Source organism: Erythrolamprus reginae, chromosome 2 (genome assembly GCF_031021105.1).
Source record: "Erythrolamprus reginae isolate rEryReg1 chromosome 2, rEryReg1.hap1, whole genome shotgun sequence".
Classification (NCBI taxonomy): Eukaryota; Metazoa; Chordata; class Lepidosauria; order Squamata; family Dipsadidae; genus Erythrolamprus; species Erythrolamprus reginae.
The window spans coordinates 166186245-166202053 of NC_091951.1; the positions used below are offsets into that span (position 1 = coordinate 166186245).

At 36.7% G+C, this 15809-nt stretch overlaps 1 protein-coding gene across 4 annotated transcripts in view; it reads right to left on the reverse strand.

Annotated features, from left to right (window-relative positions):
• Window positions 1-15809, reverse strand: part of LOC139161325 (ABC-type organic anion transporter ABCA8-like) — a 95349-nt gene continuing 79540 nt past the window's right edge. For 3 of the 4 annotated variants that reach the window (XM_070740304.1, XM_070740303.1, XM_070740305.1), the window contains 9 exons: window positions 13763-13854; window positions 12249-12415; window positions 11902-11977; window positions 10337-10431; window positions 7247-7366; window positions 6017-6157; window positions 3064-3143; window positions 2682-2737; window positions 1-2182 (listed from right to left, as the gene is read on the reverse strand). In XM_070740304.1, the coding sequence (XP_070596405.1) occupies window positions 2105-2182; window positions 2682-2737; window positions 3064-3143; window positions 6017-6157; window positions 7247-7366; window positions 10337-10431; window positions 11902-11977; window positions 12249-12415; window positions 13763-13854 (905 nt within the window). In that variant the 3' untranslated portion in view covers window positions 1-2104. The remainder of the gene's footprint in view (window positions 2183-2681; window positions 2738-3063; window positions 3144-6016; window positions 6158-7246; window positions 7367-10336; window positions 10432-11901; window positions 11978-12248; window positions 12416-13762; window positions 13855-15809) is intronic. The other variant, XR_011558093.1, reaches the window with a different exon arrangement.

Consider the following 15809-nt stretch of genomic DNA (forward strand, 5'->3'; position numbering starts at 1 on the left):
TAGAATAGAATTGAATTTTATTGGCCAAGTATGATTGTATACACAATGAATTTGTCTTGGTGCACATGCCGTCAATGTACATTAAAAAAAAAAGATAAGTTCATCAAGAATCATAAGGTACAACACTTAATTATTTATTCAATTTTTACGCTGCCCTTCTCCTTAGACTCAGGACGGCTTACAATGTGTTAGCAATAGCACTTTTTAACAGAGCCAGCCTATTGCCCCCACAATCCAGATCCTCATTTTACCCACCTCAGAAGGATGGAAGGCTGAGTCAACCTTGAGCCGGTGATGAGATTTGAACCGCTGACCTACAGATCTACAGTCAGTTTCAGCGGCCTGCAGTACAGCACTCTACCTGATGCGCCACCCCAGCTTAATGATAGTCCAGGTACAAATAAGCAATCCAATCACATTAGGAACCAGTCAATATAAATTATAAGGATACAAGCAACAATGTTACAGTCATACAGTCATGATGAGATTAATAGTAGTGCTTGATATGTAGAAAGGGGAGTCATAGGATTTTTTGTGCTTAGTAGTAATGAAAAATTAAATCCTTTTAACATTTTATATTGTTCTCTTTGTTTTGTGTATTTTTCCCTATCTCTATCCCCATAAAAATTACAACCACATTAAGATTTGTATTAGAATTTTTCTCCAATAGTATTAGAATTAGCACTAAGATAACTGAAGAAAACATTACATTTATCCAACAATTAAGACACAAGAATTCAATTAAAGGCATACTAGATACTAAATCTGTTAAAATTTAGTCTGTGTTATCATCAATGGACCAAAGTCCGTATCGATGTATGGGTACTTTTGAGGCCATACACTTAGTTATAAATCTCAATAGCATGTAAAACAATTGGAATAACACCTCCTCTCTAAACTGTACTAAATTTTTAAGCATAACTGTTTAGTTTCTTGAGTTACTGTGTTTCTTTAAATGCAGTTATTTTTTACAAGAATATTGTCTCTATTTAGTTACCGATTTTGTGTGCGCATAATAGTTTGAAAACTGTAACTTTGTCTTCTGGTAATTTATCAATAGACTGTTCTCCTTACAAAGAGATAAAGCACATAATATCTTCTACCCAGTCGGTGCTAATAAATATGTCTATATGTGACAAAACTGCTTTAAATCAGTAATGCTCTTTTTTGATAATTCCTAATATAAAATATAAAAATTAGGCAAAGTCTATGTAAATATGCAGTCTTCCTTAAGTCCTCCCTTCCATAAGATGAGGAAGAAAATTATCCCTGTTATTACTTCTAATCTGAAGTGAAACATCCACTTCCACTGTTTATTCAATTAGAATCCCCCAATAATCTTTTGAGATCTTTTCAGATTCCTTTGAGACGTATCACAGAGAATGGAATCCAAGGCTGGTTTTAAATCTATAAAGACAACATAAAATAATCCCTTAGATAGAACAGTATATTTTTCCTGCCAAATTGTGGTATATGGGGATTTCTCTTATTAAAAAGCCTGTTATCTTGTTTTTCTAGTCATTTCACAAGAAGCAGATTGACAAACAATATGTGATGATATACAGCTATATTATTATTTCTTAAAATGGAAGATGAGGTTGGCAGCAATATTTAGAGTATGGAATATAGAGTATATACAGTACTGTATATTTAGAGTATGGCTGTTTATATATCCACCCAATAAACACTGGGTATACATTGAATTATTATCTGAATTAGAAATATTAACAGATTCTGAGAAAAATATCCCATCTATAAATGTTTGTGTGCTAGGCTATAAACAATACATATATTAAATATATATATTTCCATTTCCAGTTTTTCTCATGAAAAACAAAATAGTGCAGAAACATTCATTTTGCCTCTCGTTGTGAAATATTAAGAAATGCTATATCTTTAGACATGATCAATATGAGGGTTAATCTAACAGACAAATTGACATACTTGTTAAACATACAGAAGACTACAGAATATCTTTTATCCATCAGATGTCCAGACGCAACATTCCCTAGAGTGTTCAACCTATTTGTCCTTCATTTTTGCTGGAGGAAGAAACTGGTGTTTCCCTTGGTTGTTGATTAGTCTTTCAATTATCTTGTTTGTGCTACAATTCTCTCCATTCAAACATTGGAGCCAATTCAAGATAATCTCGCTCATGTTCTTTACACAGTTCCAGGAATACCTGAACAATGCAATAAATCAATAACTATAAAGGAATTGAACGTACAGTACATTAGCTTTATAAACTACTAGCATTGATTCTGGTTTCTATCTAGGCACATGTGAGAATATAAAATTGTTGCACAATGGATTATAGCATCTTATCTCTGTGTTTTGCTTGAAGTGGAAACACAAAGGTAAATTTATCTATGCAAAGTTAAAGCATTAAAATATTTTCTTTTTTCCAAGGATGCATCTGATGTTTCTCGCTACAAAGGTACCATAGGTCTTAAGATCCTCCCTTAACCTAGATAAGGCTGCTAGTTTAAAATGTTTTATGAGTAGCAAATTTTCCCCTTGGCCTTTTAAAAATTTAAAATAAGTCTTACAATTATTTCAGTCATCTCCTACTCCCAAATAGTCAATATATCTTATAGACCAACTTTTTTTAATTCTAGTATGTAAGAGAGTACTTTCTCACTAAAAGCACCACTATATTATTTGAATATCTAAGCCATTACCTGTTCCAAAGTGTTCAAAGAAAAGCTGTACTCTTCAAGGCTGAAGCGTTGTTTAGCTGTGTAAATAAAATAGAAAGTCAGTTATAACTGATTGGTTTACCCCTAACTTAGGTGATAATTTGCTTTCCTTCCTCTTTTCATAATTACTTTTTCTATCCAACATATATCTCTTTACTCAGTGTGATAGCATCTAGACAGATTTTTAAGAGTTAACTTAGTGCCTCATTCAAAGTATGTTTTTGACATGGAAAATCACTCTTTTTTATTACCCTTTTTGAGAAACTCATACTGAAGACTGTTCATTGTGGGTGGTTGCCCCTGTTCTAACTGCCAGGCAGTCTGCAGGCCCTTACAAATAATTGAAAAATTTATTCCAACCTACCATCTTCTAGCATGGCAAAGGCTCTAGAAAGAGGCAGGGCATCTTCCATTGGGATCTTATAGGCCAACAATGTGGATATCCTAAGAGGAAGGGAAACCAATCATTAGTTATTAAATTAACACAAAATGCTAACATACAGTAACCAAGGCAACTTGTACTGAAAAAGAAAAGTTGGCAAGGAAGGGAATATAAGGAATAAGCCCATGGCAATATTTTGGGGTGGAGTTATGACTGTTTATTTGAGATAGAATCTGCATGTAAGATGCCTCATCTGGCAAGGAAATGGCATCCCTGTCATGGCCCCATCAGAGCAGGGTCTGAGGTGGTGCAGGAGGGGGACCCTGGGCCTATGGAAGGAAATGGTACAATCTCTATGGCCCATGAGGAATTACCTGTAAGCAAAGATGAGGCAGTCCTGGGTCCCTTGGGCTTTGGAAGAATACGCAGGGAGGAAGAGAGGGTGCCCGAGGAAGAGGAAGGAGATAGAAAGGACAGGCAGCAGAGCAGAGGAGCAGTGAAGATTTATTTATTTTATTTATTTATTTTGTCCAATACACAATGAGGGTTTTAGTGGGTGGGTATATATCAATATACACATAGTAAAATACATGATGAAGGTTATAGAGGAGATACTCATAGTAAAATATATCTAAGAAATAATAGAAAAGAAGATATAGGAATAGAGGAAAAGTATAGGAGATATAGGAGAGCAATAGGACAGGGGACGGAAGGCACTCTAGTGCACTTGTACTCGCCCCTTACTGACCTCTTAGGAATCTGGATAGGTCAACCGCAGATAATCTAAGGGTAAAGTATTGGGGGTTTGGGGATGACACTATGGAGTCCGGTAATGAGTTCCACGCTTCGACAACTCGGTTACTGAAGTCATATTTTTTACAGTCAAGTTTGGAGCGGTTAATATTAAGTTTAAATCTGTTGTGTGCTCTTGTGTTGTTGTAGTTGAAGCTGAAGTAGCCACCGACAGGCAGGACGTTGCAGCATATGATCTTGTGGGCAATACTTAGATCTTGTTTAAGGCGTCTTAGTTCTAAACTTTCTAGGCCTAGGATTGAAAGTCTAGTCTCATAGGGTATTCTATTTTGAGTGGAGGAGTGAAGGGCTCTTCTGGTGAAGTATCTTTGGACATTTTCAAGGGTGTTAATGTCTGAGATGAGATATGGGTTCCAAACAGATGAGCTGTATTTGAGGATGAGTCTGGCAAAAGTTTTGTAAGCTCTGGTAAGCAGTGTGAGATTGCCAGAGCAGAAGCTACGTAGGATTAGGTTTACAACTCTTGAAGCCTTCTTGGCTATATTGTTGCAGTGGGCTTTGGCACTTAAATCTTTTGTTATTAGTATACCAAGGTCTTTAACCGAATGGGGATTATCTGTGATAATTTGATTATTCAGTTCGTATTTGGAGTTCAGATTCTTCTTCCCAATGTGTAGGACAGAGCATTTGCTAGTTGAGATTTGGAGTTGCCATGTGTTAGACCACTCAGAAACAGCGTCAAGGTCTTTTTGGAGAGTAGTTGTGTTATCGGTGGTGTTGAAGAGTTTTACATCATCGGTGAAGAGGGCACAGTTGCTTGTGATGTAATCGCAAAGGTCATTGATGTAGAGAATGAAGAGCGTTGGTCCCAGGACACTACCTTGGTGAACACCGCTTTTAACTGGGACGGGGGTGGATATGGTGCTTCCTATTTTGACCACTTGTTGTCTGTTTGACAGGAATGCTGTAATGCAAATGCCTCCCCCACTCAATCCCCGAGGATGGAGAATAGAGGCAGAGTCAGCCCAGGGTGAACTAACTACTTTGGAGAAGGGCACCCCGACCCTCCTCATGAAGTTCACCTGGAGAGTGGAATTTAAGGAGATGCTGAAAGGAAGGGCTTTTGCCAGGAACAAATGTTGGGTTTTTTAAATTGCATTCTCCAGGCTTTGACTCTCACCTTTTGCCTTGCTTTGAGGAGTGTTTTTGCCTTGCTTTGAAGACTGCTTTGCCTTGTTTTGGGAACTGTTTTTGTCTTGCCTGAGCCCTGAAGTCTTTGCCTTTAAATCTGCCTTTGTTTTATGTCTGGATTTTTGTTTCTGGACTTGCCGGGTAATGTAGGGGCTGTTGTTTGGGGGACTGAGGGTGGAGCAGCCAGGGGTGGGTTGTTACCAGTACACCCCGGCACTCCATTCCAGTAGCAGTCCATGGATTGTGCAATTTGCACATGATGGCTCCGGTGGGGTCTTCACCAGTCCATCGTGTTCCGTCATCTGTTTTTTTTAAAAAAAATCACTTTATTTTGCTTCCTGTGCATGCGTGGAAGCAAAATCTTACAAGGGGACACATGTGCATGTGTGAATTCAGCATTTTGTTTGCTTCCTGTGCATGTGCAGAAGCAAAATCACGTGGTGGGAATGTGGATGTGCTTCATCATGATGCATGTGCAGCACACCGGTATTCAGGTAAGAGCAACCCGCCTCTGGTGGTCTTATTGGTCGATGGAGGGCCATTTTATTTAACCACTCTGAAGAAAAATAGAGAACTCTCTGGAGGTCTGCCTAACCGTGACCACCTGGGTCATGACAGTACCCAGGTAAATGAGTTTTCCACAATATTAAAACTTCCTGTTTAATGTGAGGTTGAGAGAAAGGAACATTTACACTTCCATTTACTTAAAACTCTCCTAATATATAGTAGTTGATAGTAATTTCAGAAAACAGCTTCATGTGAGAGTCTTAATTCAGCTTACAAAATGCAAAATAAAATAAATAAGGCTAAATTAGCTCTTTAATCAAAGGCTGATTCAACATAGGCAACAGATGAAAGCCATATTCAGCTGGTTAATTTGACACATCCCAAAAGAAAAAAAAAGAAAAAAAACGTCACTATCAGAATAATATGGAATGTACTAATTAATAAGGAAGAATTGAAACATTTTTTTAAACTGCAGAGTTGTTACCTTTCTTGACGTGCTGCTTGTGGGAAAATCTTTAGAATCTCAGTATTCACAAGTTCTCCTTGTTCTACTCCCTTTACTTTTATTTGCAACAAGTAATTTTTCCCAAATTTGCTTTTCAAATACTGAATTGAACCAAGGCACCTGCAGAAAGAAAGGATTATCATATACCATTCAGACATAGATAGTCCTGGCTTAACAGCAGGCATTGGGACTGGAATTTCTATTGCTAAGAAATATGGTTGTAAAGCAAGATGCCATCTGACCTTATTGCTTAGTACAGCAATTCCTGTACTCCCTGTTGCCATTGTTAAGCAACAATTATGGGTTGTTCAGCAATTAGCTCTTTCCCACTTCTTCCTGACTTCCAACAAGCAGATCATGGGCAACTAAATGGCTGCTGCCAGGGTTGGGATGTGACACTGATGGTATTTGTGAATTCTATTTTGAAATGTAGTTTATTTCCACTAGTATTTCATGCAGCTGCCCTTTCCCATGCATTCAAATGAAGTCATCGGATCTCGTGGGCTCTCCCAATGGGAAGTGGCTTTACTTAAGTAATTATTATTCAAGGTGAAGGCATACTTTGGCCCAGTTTGGGCATTTGTTCATGTGGAAGTTCTTTGCCCATAACAAAAAAACCCACTTCACCCCAGAGCACCTGCTATCTGTATCAAACATGCATAGGACATCTGTTACCATTGCCCATATATGATTTTTCTCTATGTGATGTGGTATTTGTGTAATATCCATGATATCTTCTCTAGTCTATTGTGGAATCATCTGAACTCCCATGAAACTCATTCAGTTTCAGCATTTGTCTTTGTGTCCTCACAACCCACTTGGAAATAGAAAATTGCTACTTAAGCAATTGCTACTAGAAAACATATTGATATCACCAACAGAAGAAAACAAGCTTTGATATGTTCTATTACTATACCTTCTTTTCTATTCATTCATTGACATATTTTACTATGAGTATTCTCTCTATAACCTTCATCATGTATTTTACTATGTGTATATATACCCACTAAAACCCTCATTGTGTATTGGACAAAATAAATAAATAAATAAATAAATAAAATAAATAAGTTTCCTTGAATTAAAAAATAGAAGCAGAACAAGAACTATACTTCATTCACTTTGCTTCATGCAATTCTCTTTTTGGATTTTATCTATACTTTCTCTATTTGGATAGTCTGTTACATAGGTGTAACATTTAAAGAAACCCACCTGAGTTGTCCAGACACCATGATAGCTACTCGATCACACAGCACCTCTGCTTCCTCCATGTGGTGAGTTGTCAAAATGACTCCTTCATCCTTCTCCTGCAGCATAGCGTGAATTGCTCTCCTGTTGACAACAAATGGCTGAGTATTTATTTATTTATTTATTTATTTATTTATTTATTTATTTATTTATTTATTTATTTATTTATTTATTTATTTAGTTAGTTAGTTAGTTAGTTAGTTAGTTAGTTAGTTAGTTAGTTAGTTAGTTAGTTAGTTAGTTAGTTAGATTGTTCTGAGTTCGGGTTTTGCCCTGTGTAATATTTTGCATGTCTATGTGACGTTTCGGTGAAATCACATTTCACCAAAACGTCGCATAGACATGCAAAATATTACACAGGGCAAAACCCGAACTCAGAACAATCTACATACATATACCCGTGAAAATCTACGAAAACAAATATATATATATATACACACACACACACATAGTAAAATACACGATGAAGGTTATAGAGGAGATACTCATAGTAAAATATATCTAAGAAAGAATAGAAAAGAAGATATAGTAATAGAACATATCAATGAAAGAATAGAAGAAGAGATATAGGAACAGAAGAAAGGTATAGGAGATATAGGAGAGCAATAGAAACATAGAAACATATAAGTCTGACGGCAGAAAAAGACCTCATGGTCCATCTAGTCTGCCCTTATACTATGTCCTGTGTTTTATCTTAGGATGGATATATGTTTATCCCAGGCATGTTTAAATTCAGTTACTGTGGATTTATCTACCACGTCTGCTGGAAGTTTGTTCCAAGGATCTACTACTCTTTCAGTAAAATAATATTTTCTCATGTTGCTTTTGATCTTTCCCCCAACTAACTTCAGATTGTGTCCCCTTGTTCTTGTGTTCACTTTCCTATTAAATACACTTCCCTCCTGGACCTTATTTAACCCTTTAATATATTTAAATGTTTCGATCATGTCCCCCCTTTTCCTTCTGTCCTCCAGACTATAGGACAGGGGATGGAAGGCAAACTTCAAACTTCAAAGTTTAAGCAACTTTGAAGCAGCTCCAAAGGCCTGCTTCAGCCTTTTTCTTTCTGTTCTGATCCTGCATAACTGACAGGCGCATCTTCTATGGCGGAAGGAAAAATACCCCCATCTAATCCCAAATTAATTTGTATGAAGGAATTGTAAAGAGGGGTAAGAAAACCTGCATCTTTTCCTTCTTACCCACCCCCCACCATGGAAAATGACTAAAGTCTTCTCAAGGGAGACACAAGAGTTTTCTCTTTTGATCTTTGGGATCATGAGAAGATGGAAGAGAATCTGCCATTTAGGAGGAAACCAGTTTTCCTCAGCATGAGTCAGATTCTTTATCTGCACAGATATTTTTTATTTGTTTGTTTGTTTATTTATTTTATTTTGTCAAGTACAGTATGTATTGGTGGTATACAGAGATATAATAATAATATTTATATATATGATACTAGTAAAAGAGAAACATTAGGACAGGGGACAGAAGGCACTCTGGTGCACTTATGCACACCCCTTACTGACCTCTTAGGAATTGGGAGAGGTCAACAGTCAAAGGGTAAAGTTTTGGGGGTTTGGTGATGATACTACAGAGTCTGGTAGTGAGCTCCATGCATCAACTATTGGGTTACTAAAGTCGTATTTCCTGCAGTCTAGTTTAGAGCGGTTTACTTTAAGTTTGTATCTGTTGTGTGTTCTTGTGTTCTTGTAGTTGAAGCTGAAGTAGTAGTTGACAAGAAGGACGTTGTAGCAGATGATTTTATGGGCTATGCTTAGGTCATGTTTAAGGCAATGTAGTTCTAAACTTTCTAAACCTAGGATTGTAAGTCTAGTTGCATAGGGTATTCTGTTGTGAGTAGAGGAGTAGAGGGCTCTTCTACTAAAGTATATCTGGACATTTTCTAGAGTGTTTATGTCTGAAATGCGGTGTGGATTCCAGACAGATGAGCTGTATTCAAGGATTGTATTTGTATGCTCTGGTTATTAGTGTGAGATTACCAGAGCAAAAGCTAAGTAGGATTAGGTTAACAACTCTTGAAGCCTTTTTGGCGATCTTGTTGCAGTGGGCTTTGGCAGTTAGGCCATTTGATATGAGTATTCCAAGGTCTTTTACAGAGTGAGGGTTGTCTGTAAGGTCTTGTTTATTCAGCTTGTATTTGGTGTTCTGATTCTTTTTGCCAATGAGTAGGACAGAGCATTTTTTGGTTGAAACTTGGAGTTGCCAGATGTTTGACCATTCAGATGCATAGTCAAGGTCTTTTTGGAGAGTAGCTGGGTTATTGGTGGTGTTGAAAAGTTTTACATTGTGGGCGAAGAGAATGCAGTTGCTTGTAACATGATTACAAAAGTCATTTATATAGAGTATGAAGAGTCCACATATGCTGGAAGGGTCCACATATGCTGCCTTGGGGTACACCGCTCTTAACTGGAACAGGATTAGATATGGCACTCCCTATTTTGACAACTTGTTGTCTGTTTGATAGGAACACAGTTATCCAACTAAGGAGGGATCTTAAGATGCCATAGTATTTGAGTTTTAAAAGTAGTTTGTCATGAACCACTGAGTCGAAGGCTTTACAGAAGTCAATGTAAATTGCATCTATTAATTTCCCCTGATTGAGATATGTAGTCCATATGTTTTCTCAGTGAAGGAGGATAGGAACATAATATTTTCCAACAGTGGCTGAGGTACACCTGGCAAACTGGCAACCCATAGGCTGGATGCATCAGGTGTAGCCACACCCACTCCAGCTCTGCAAATGTTGAAAATATCATGATACATCACAATATATCATGTGACATGGTCAAGTTTAATATCCATGTTCTAGAGGTATGAATTGGAAGTATTTTCTCTTGTAATATTGTTAGATGCTTTCTCTGTATTCAGGTGTAAGAAGTAATCATAGGAGTTAGATATTATTTGTAGAAAATCTCACCACCCTATACAATAGAATTAAAAGAAAAGGGGAGTAGGGAAATGGGGAGAATGAATATCTGTATTTTTTATAAGAGTGCAATTTCGATTTATAGGGTAAATCCCTGAGTCACTTACCACACCTGGCGCTTCCCTTTTGGATCCAGGCCTGTGGTTGGTTCATCCAAAAGCATCAGAGTGGGATTACCCAACACACTCAGAGCAAAGCACAGCTAAAATGTAGAACAGGAATCTTATCTTAGAAATCACAATATTTCATATAAACACAAAACAGAAATGTGAAGACATAATTTTAAAAAGATATTTATAAAGTGCTCTGCATTGCTCTACATTTTTGAATCTGTAAAGCTCCATAGGAATTAGGGGTGGGTTCTTCCCAGTTTGGACCAAATCCACTGGTGATGTGATGGATCATGGATCTGGTTCAGTCAGTGCTGGTCAGTAAGCACCACCATCTTTTTTCATGATTTTTTTGTGAAATTCTCTTTTTCATGATGGCTTTTGCACTTTTGCAGCTTGAAAAAGAGCCCTCCCACCTATCCCTGGGTTAATACTTAACCTTATTCCTTCACCCAAAGCATAGATGATCAATTCCTCAGCTGTGTTTCGGCCGATTCCAGCTACTGAGCATGCATGGAAACCAAATTGGATGATGGAATATGCACACATGTGAACAGAGCATGCGTGTGCATGCAAAATACTGCAATGCGAACCAACAAGTTAAGTAGGAACCCACCCTTGATAGGAATATGTTAGAAAAAAAGACTGCTAAAATGTTCAGTAGGCTTCAATCAACCAACCAGAAAATGTCAAAAGATCTTGTTAGTTTTACATGAAATTATCATGGACCAGGATGAATAAAGTTTTTATTAATAATGAATGCAGATACCTTACGTTGAAAACACATAAACAGCATCAAGAAATTAAAAATGTTAATTATGCCTCAGCACTCTATTAAATCCTAATATTAACATTCCTCATCTTTCACAGTTTGTTCTGGACAGCTAAAATCACCTTGACAAAACAAAATAATGAAATATGATTTCACATTTCGTGCCATGTTTAATTCTCCTACAGAAATATACCAAAATTTGAAATATTTTACAGCATGCATGAATCAAGTTAAATGGATTTTTGAGCATACTAGAGGATAATTTCCCCATCAATAATTTTTAATTGCATGCTATGCAGAACAGAACACGTGTTAAGCAAAGTCAATGTTTAATATGTTAGTATTGTTTAACTAGATGGTCTGGGTCCATCAGCTCATCTCATTATTCCCACTGTCAAACAGATTTAAAAATGTAATATTTCCAAGCAAAATATAAGGCAGTCATGTGCCATATTATAAGGTTTGATGCTTAACAAAGACTGAATCCAGGTTTCCAGGTTCATGGAATGCGGATTCCAAGCATGGCTGTCCATGCCATTAGTGCCGCCATACTGTATTAGGCATTCTCTCTTTGCTACCATCTTATTGAAATTTGCTTTCAAACAGCACCAACATACTGGACTTTTTCACACTCAAAAAGAGATCACATAATGCAAAATATCAAGCAGTAGAATGGCTGAGAGAAATAAGGGGGAAATAACAAAGAACAGCAACTCAATTGTTCCTGATGCTGCTACCAAATGTTTAGTATTTGTCCATTAGTACCAGAATAACAAAATGTTGAACTTACTTTTCTGGTTAATCCAGCTCCTAAAGTCTTTATTGCCTTCTTTAAATGCCCTCGGAATTCTAGAGCTTGAGATATTCTAAAAACAAAACAGAATTTACAATGTTTGATATATTCTCCAATGATAAACATATTAAGAAAATAAAAGACATTCCATTATAATATTGGATCATATGTGAAATTTTAATTGTGATGTTCAATAGCCAAAACAGAATAGTCAAAACTAAAAATAACCACTTAATAACTTACAATAATTAATATATTTCAGTTTTGAATGTACAAACTGACTTCTATTAATAATAAATCTGGTGGCAGGGATCTAATTATTAAACAGGGCTCTTTGTCCATACCGATTAATGGCCATAATAGCATCATCTTTCCTGATCCCTTTTACAGCTGCAAAAATCTCCAAATGTTCTTTCATGGTCAGGTTGGACCAGAGTGCATTCTCCTGAGGGCAGTAGCCAAGAGCCATATTTTCCCCTGCCACAGCTCCATCAGCTCCTTTAATCTGCACCTGTTCCAAATAGATAACATATGTATTTCATTTGCTTTTGTTCAATGTGAGAATATACTTTGAAATATCAGTGAGGTGACAAGGAATACATATGAAATATATTCCATACCAAAATAGTGCACTCAGAACCAAGTTCAGGAAAGATGAAGAGGCATAGCATGCCATAGGGCTACACTTAATCTCAAACTGCAGCTATTAACCAGAGCAAAAGATTTGACGGACAACAACATATGAAACTTCACAAGAATTTTTTTTAATAAAGTATTAACTTTAATATTTTAATAGTTTAATATAGCTTTCCAATGTGCTAGTTTAACATTATTTCATTTTCTTTATTCTCCTAAATTAAATACGTTTTACAATAAATAGGAGGAAGAGCAAGACATTCTCAAGCTTTACTTTTCGTTCTTTCCAATTCAATGATATAGAAAATATGAAATGGACTCTGGTCTTGGCCACCCATTGACCTTTTTTTCAGAAGGAAGGAAGGAAGGAAGGAAGGAAGGAAGGAAGGAAGGAAGGAAGGAAGGAAGGAAGGAAGGATACAAAGAAAACAACATTTCAGATAGAAAAACCTCCAAGTGGGTGAGTGAATTGGGCAACAACTTGTTTTGTTTTGTTTTTTGAAATGCCTTCATTTTAAAAAGCAAAGAGATTGAACAGATTATCAATTTGCTCTATGAATTAATTTCAAATCTTGAAATTTTTGGAATATACATATATATATATATATTAAAATTTTAAAAAGGCTTTATTTAAACCTTTGAATGTTGCCATCTGCTCCATTCTTAGCCACATACTCCATCCTTCCTCTTGATCATATGACCCAGAGTCAGGGTATTTCATGAGCTGGAATAGGCAGAGCAACAAGTCAGCCAATGACTAAGGCACAAGGTTTGTTGTCTGAGCCATGCCAGATGTCTTGGAGCCTGGGCGTGGTTTAACTGTTCTGTATACAAGGAGCATGTAGATGCTTGTATTAGCTAATAAATCTTCTTCCACATTGCAAGAGCTGCATGGGTATTGTATACCTGCATCATGTCTTATATTATTGTATATAAAGAAGTTTCTTCTATATAATAAATCTTGCTGAATTATTTGTTTGTGTGCTGGCTGGATCACTACAAAGTCTGACAAAATATATGTAGCCTACCTACTCCTCTCTCCTATGTAGGTATATTCACATACAAAGATATCAAGGGAAATCAAAAATAAAAGACAGACACAATATGTTACTTTGTTATACAGAAAAAAACCCCTCCAGATGCTATGACATCAGCTAGAAGAATACTAGAAGCTATTCTCTGCCAGTTCTTTCTTTTTAAAAATGGTTAAAATTACATTTACCTGTCCAGCACTTGGCTCTGTGTCTCCTGTTATCAAGTTAATTGTTGTACTTTTACCAGCTCCATTGGGTCCCAGAAGCCCTAAAACTTCTCCTACGAAATAAAATATTTCCATTAAAATAGAGCCAAGTGAACTGATAAGCAATAAATTAATAAGAACTCAATAGAAACTCATAAGAATACCAACTGGTTTATTACATTATCAATTTAATGAGTATTGGAGTAACATTTTGAGTTGTATTCAAAATATCAATGAAGAAAATCTTAAGGCAAAGAGATACAATACTCATATGTTCCTGGAAAAGAAGTGTTCAAGAATGAATGTGTTCTCGTCTGGCAGTTGTAGCCTCCCACCGCAATCCCAACTTGTACAATTCATTCAATTCCCTGTTGTAAAGATTGAGGAAAACATCCAGGAGGAAGAAGGAAGAAGAAAATTCCATTGCTTCTTGAGGTTTGACTTACATACCACATGGATGTACCTCTTTAACAAAACAAGCCTTGCTTCCAATTACATGCACACTAGTATATTATAAGAGAGAAAATGAAAGATGTTCTATTTTTGCCTTGGTTATTTTTATTTTATTTTAAGTTATTCTCTTTAATATATCAGTCAGATATGATGAATCAGTTAGAATTATTGAGCAAAAAGCTCAGTCTCACCATCCCAGCTCTGTTCTAAAATAGATAAAAATATGTATATGTTGCCATTGGATTGGGTTGAAACCTTGATAGAATGCTTAAAAATGAAAATGTCATGGAGTACTTATTTTCTTGTTTCTCTTTTTGGAGTACTTATTACAGTTCTTACAGTACTTACTTGTTCAGCCGGGTTCTATGGTATGAGCCTCCCAAAAATTCAAGGGTAAAAATTCAGACACATACTCACTTGAAAATTCAAAAACAATGTTGGTTATCACAAAATTCAAAAGAAACAAAGCACCCTTTTTGTATTGCAAAGAGCGCTTTTCCCAAAACAAACTTTTAGGCTGTAAAAACCTCTTAAGCAGTCCTTAGGTACTTAGCTAGCAGCTGTGAAGAAACATCACAGCCCTCCTTCTTCCACGAGTTGAAAAACACACACTTTGCTCTGCCTTGGTTTCAAAGTCTTGAAAAATCAACAGAGTCCTGAAATACGGTCCAAACCAGTATGATCACATAATCTCCACACTGCGAGGCCAGCATGCTGCCAATTTAACAGCAGCCCTAATTACTTGAACCCCACCCAACCATAGGTAGACTCAATTATCTCCTATGTTTAAGTTTAAGTTTAAGTTTAATCAGATTTGTATGCCGCCCCTCTCCGCAGACTCGGGGCGGCTCACAGCAATAACAATACAATGTAAAACAAATCTAATATTTAAGTTAATTTAAAAAACACCACAAATTAAAACCAATCATACACACTAGCATACCATGCATACATTTTTTAAGCCTAGGGGGAGGGAACATGTCAATTCCCCCATGCCTGACGACATAATACTTTTGAAGCTGTTCACTCCTATGCATAGCTCTATGCATGCGTGGGTCTATCATTATTTCCTCATCCAAATCTAAGGAAGATATAGGATGATTGACTTCTTCCTGGGCTGTCTTCCAAGCCCCCCTCTTCCATCTCACCGTCACTTCCTTCTGCAGAGGACAATTCACTGTCTGACTCTGTCGGCAGCAAAACAGGCCTATAACATGTTGATGTTTCCCCCATATCCACCTCCTCAGTCTTTGGGGCAGGAGCTGGGCCAGAGCTAACCACAACACTGACTTATTACAGTGACTTCCAATATTCATTTAATAACTGTTCAAAGTTATAATGGCACTGAAAAAGGTGACCCATGACTTTTTTCACACTTATGACTGTTACAGCAACCCCGTGGTCATGTGATCAAAACTTGAATATTTGGCAATTAAATCGTATTTATGATGATTATTGCTCCCCAGAGTCATGTGTTCACCTTTGGCAAAAAAACAAAGTCAAAGGGGAAGCCAGATTCATTTTACAACCATGATATTAACTTAACAACTGCAGTGATTCACTTACCAACTATGGC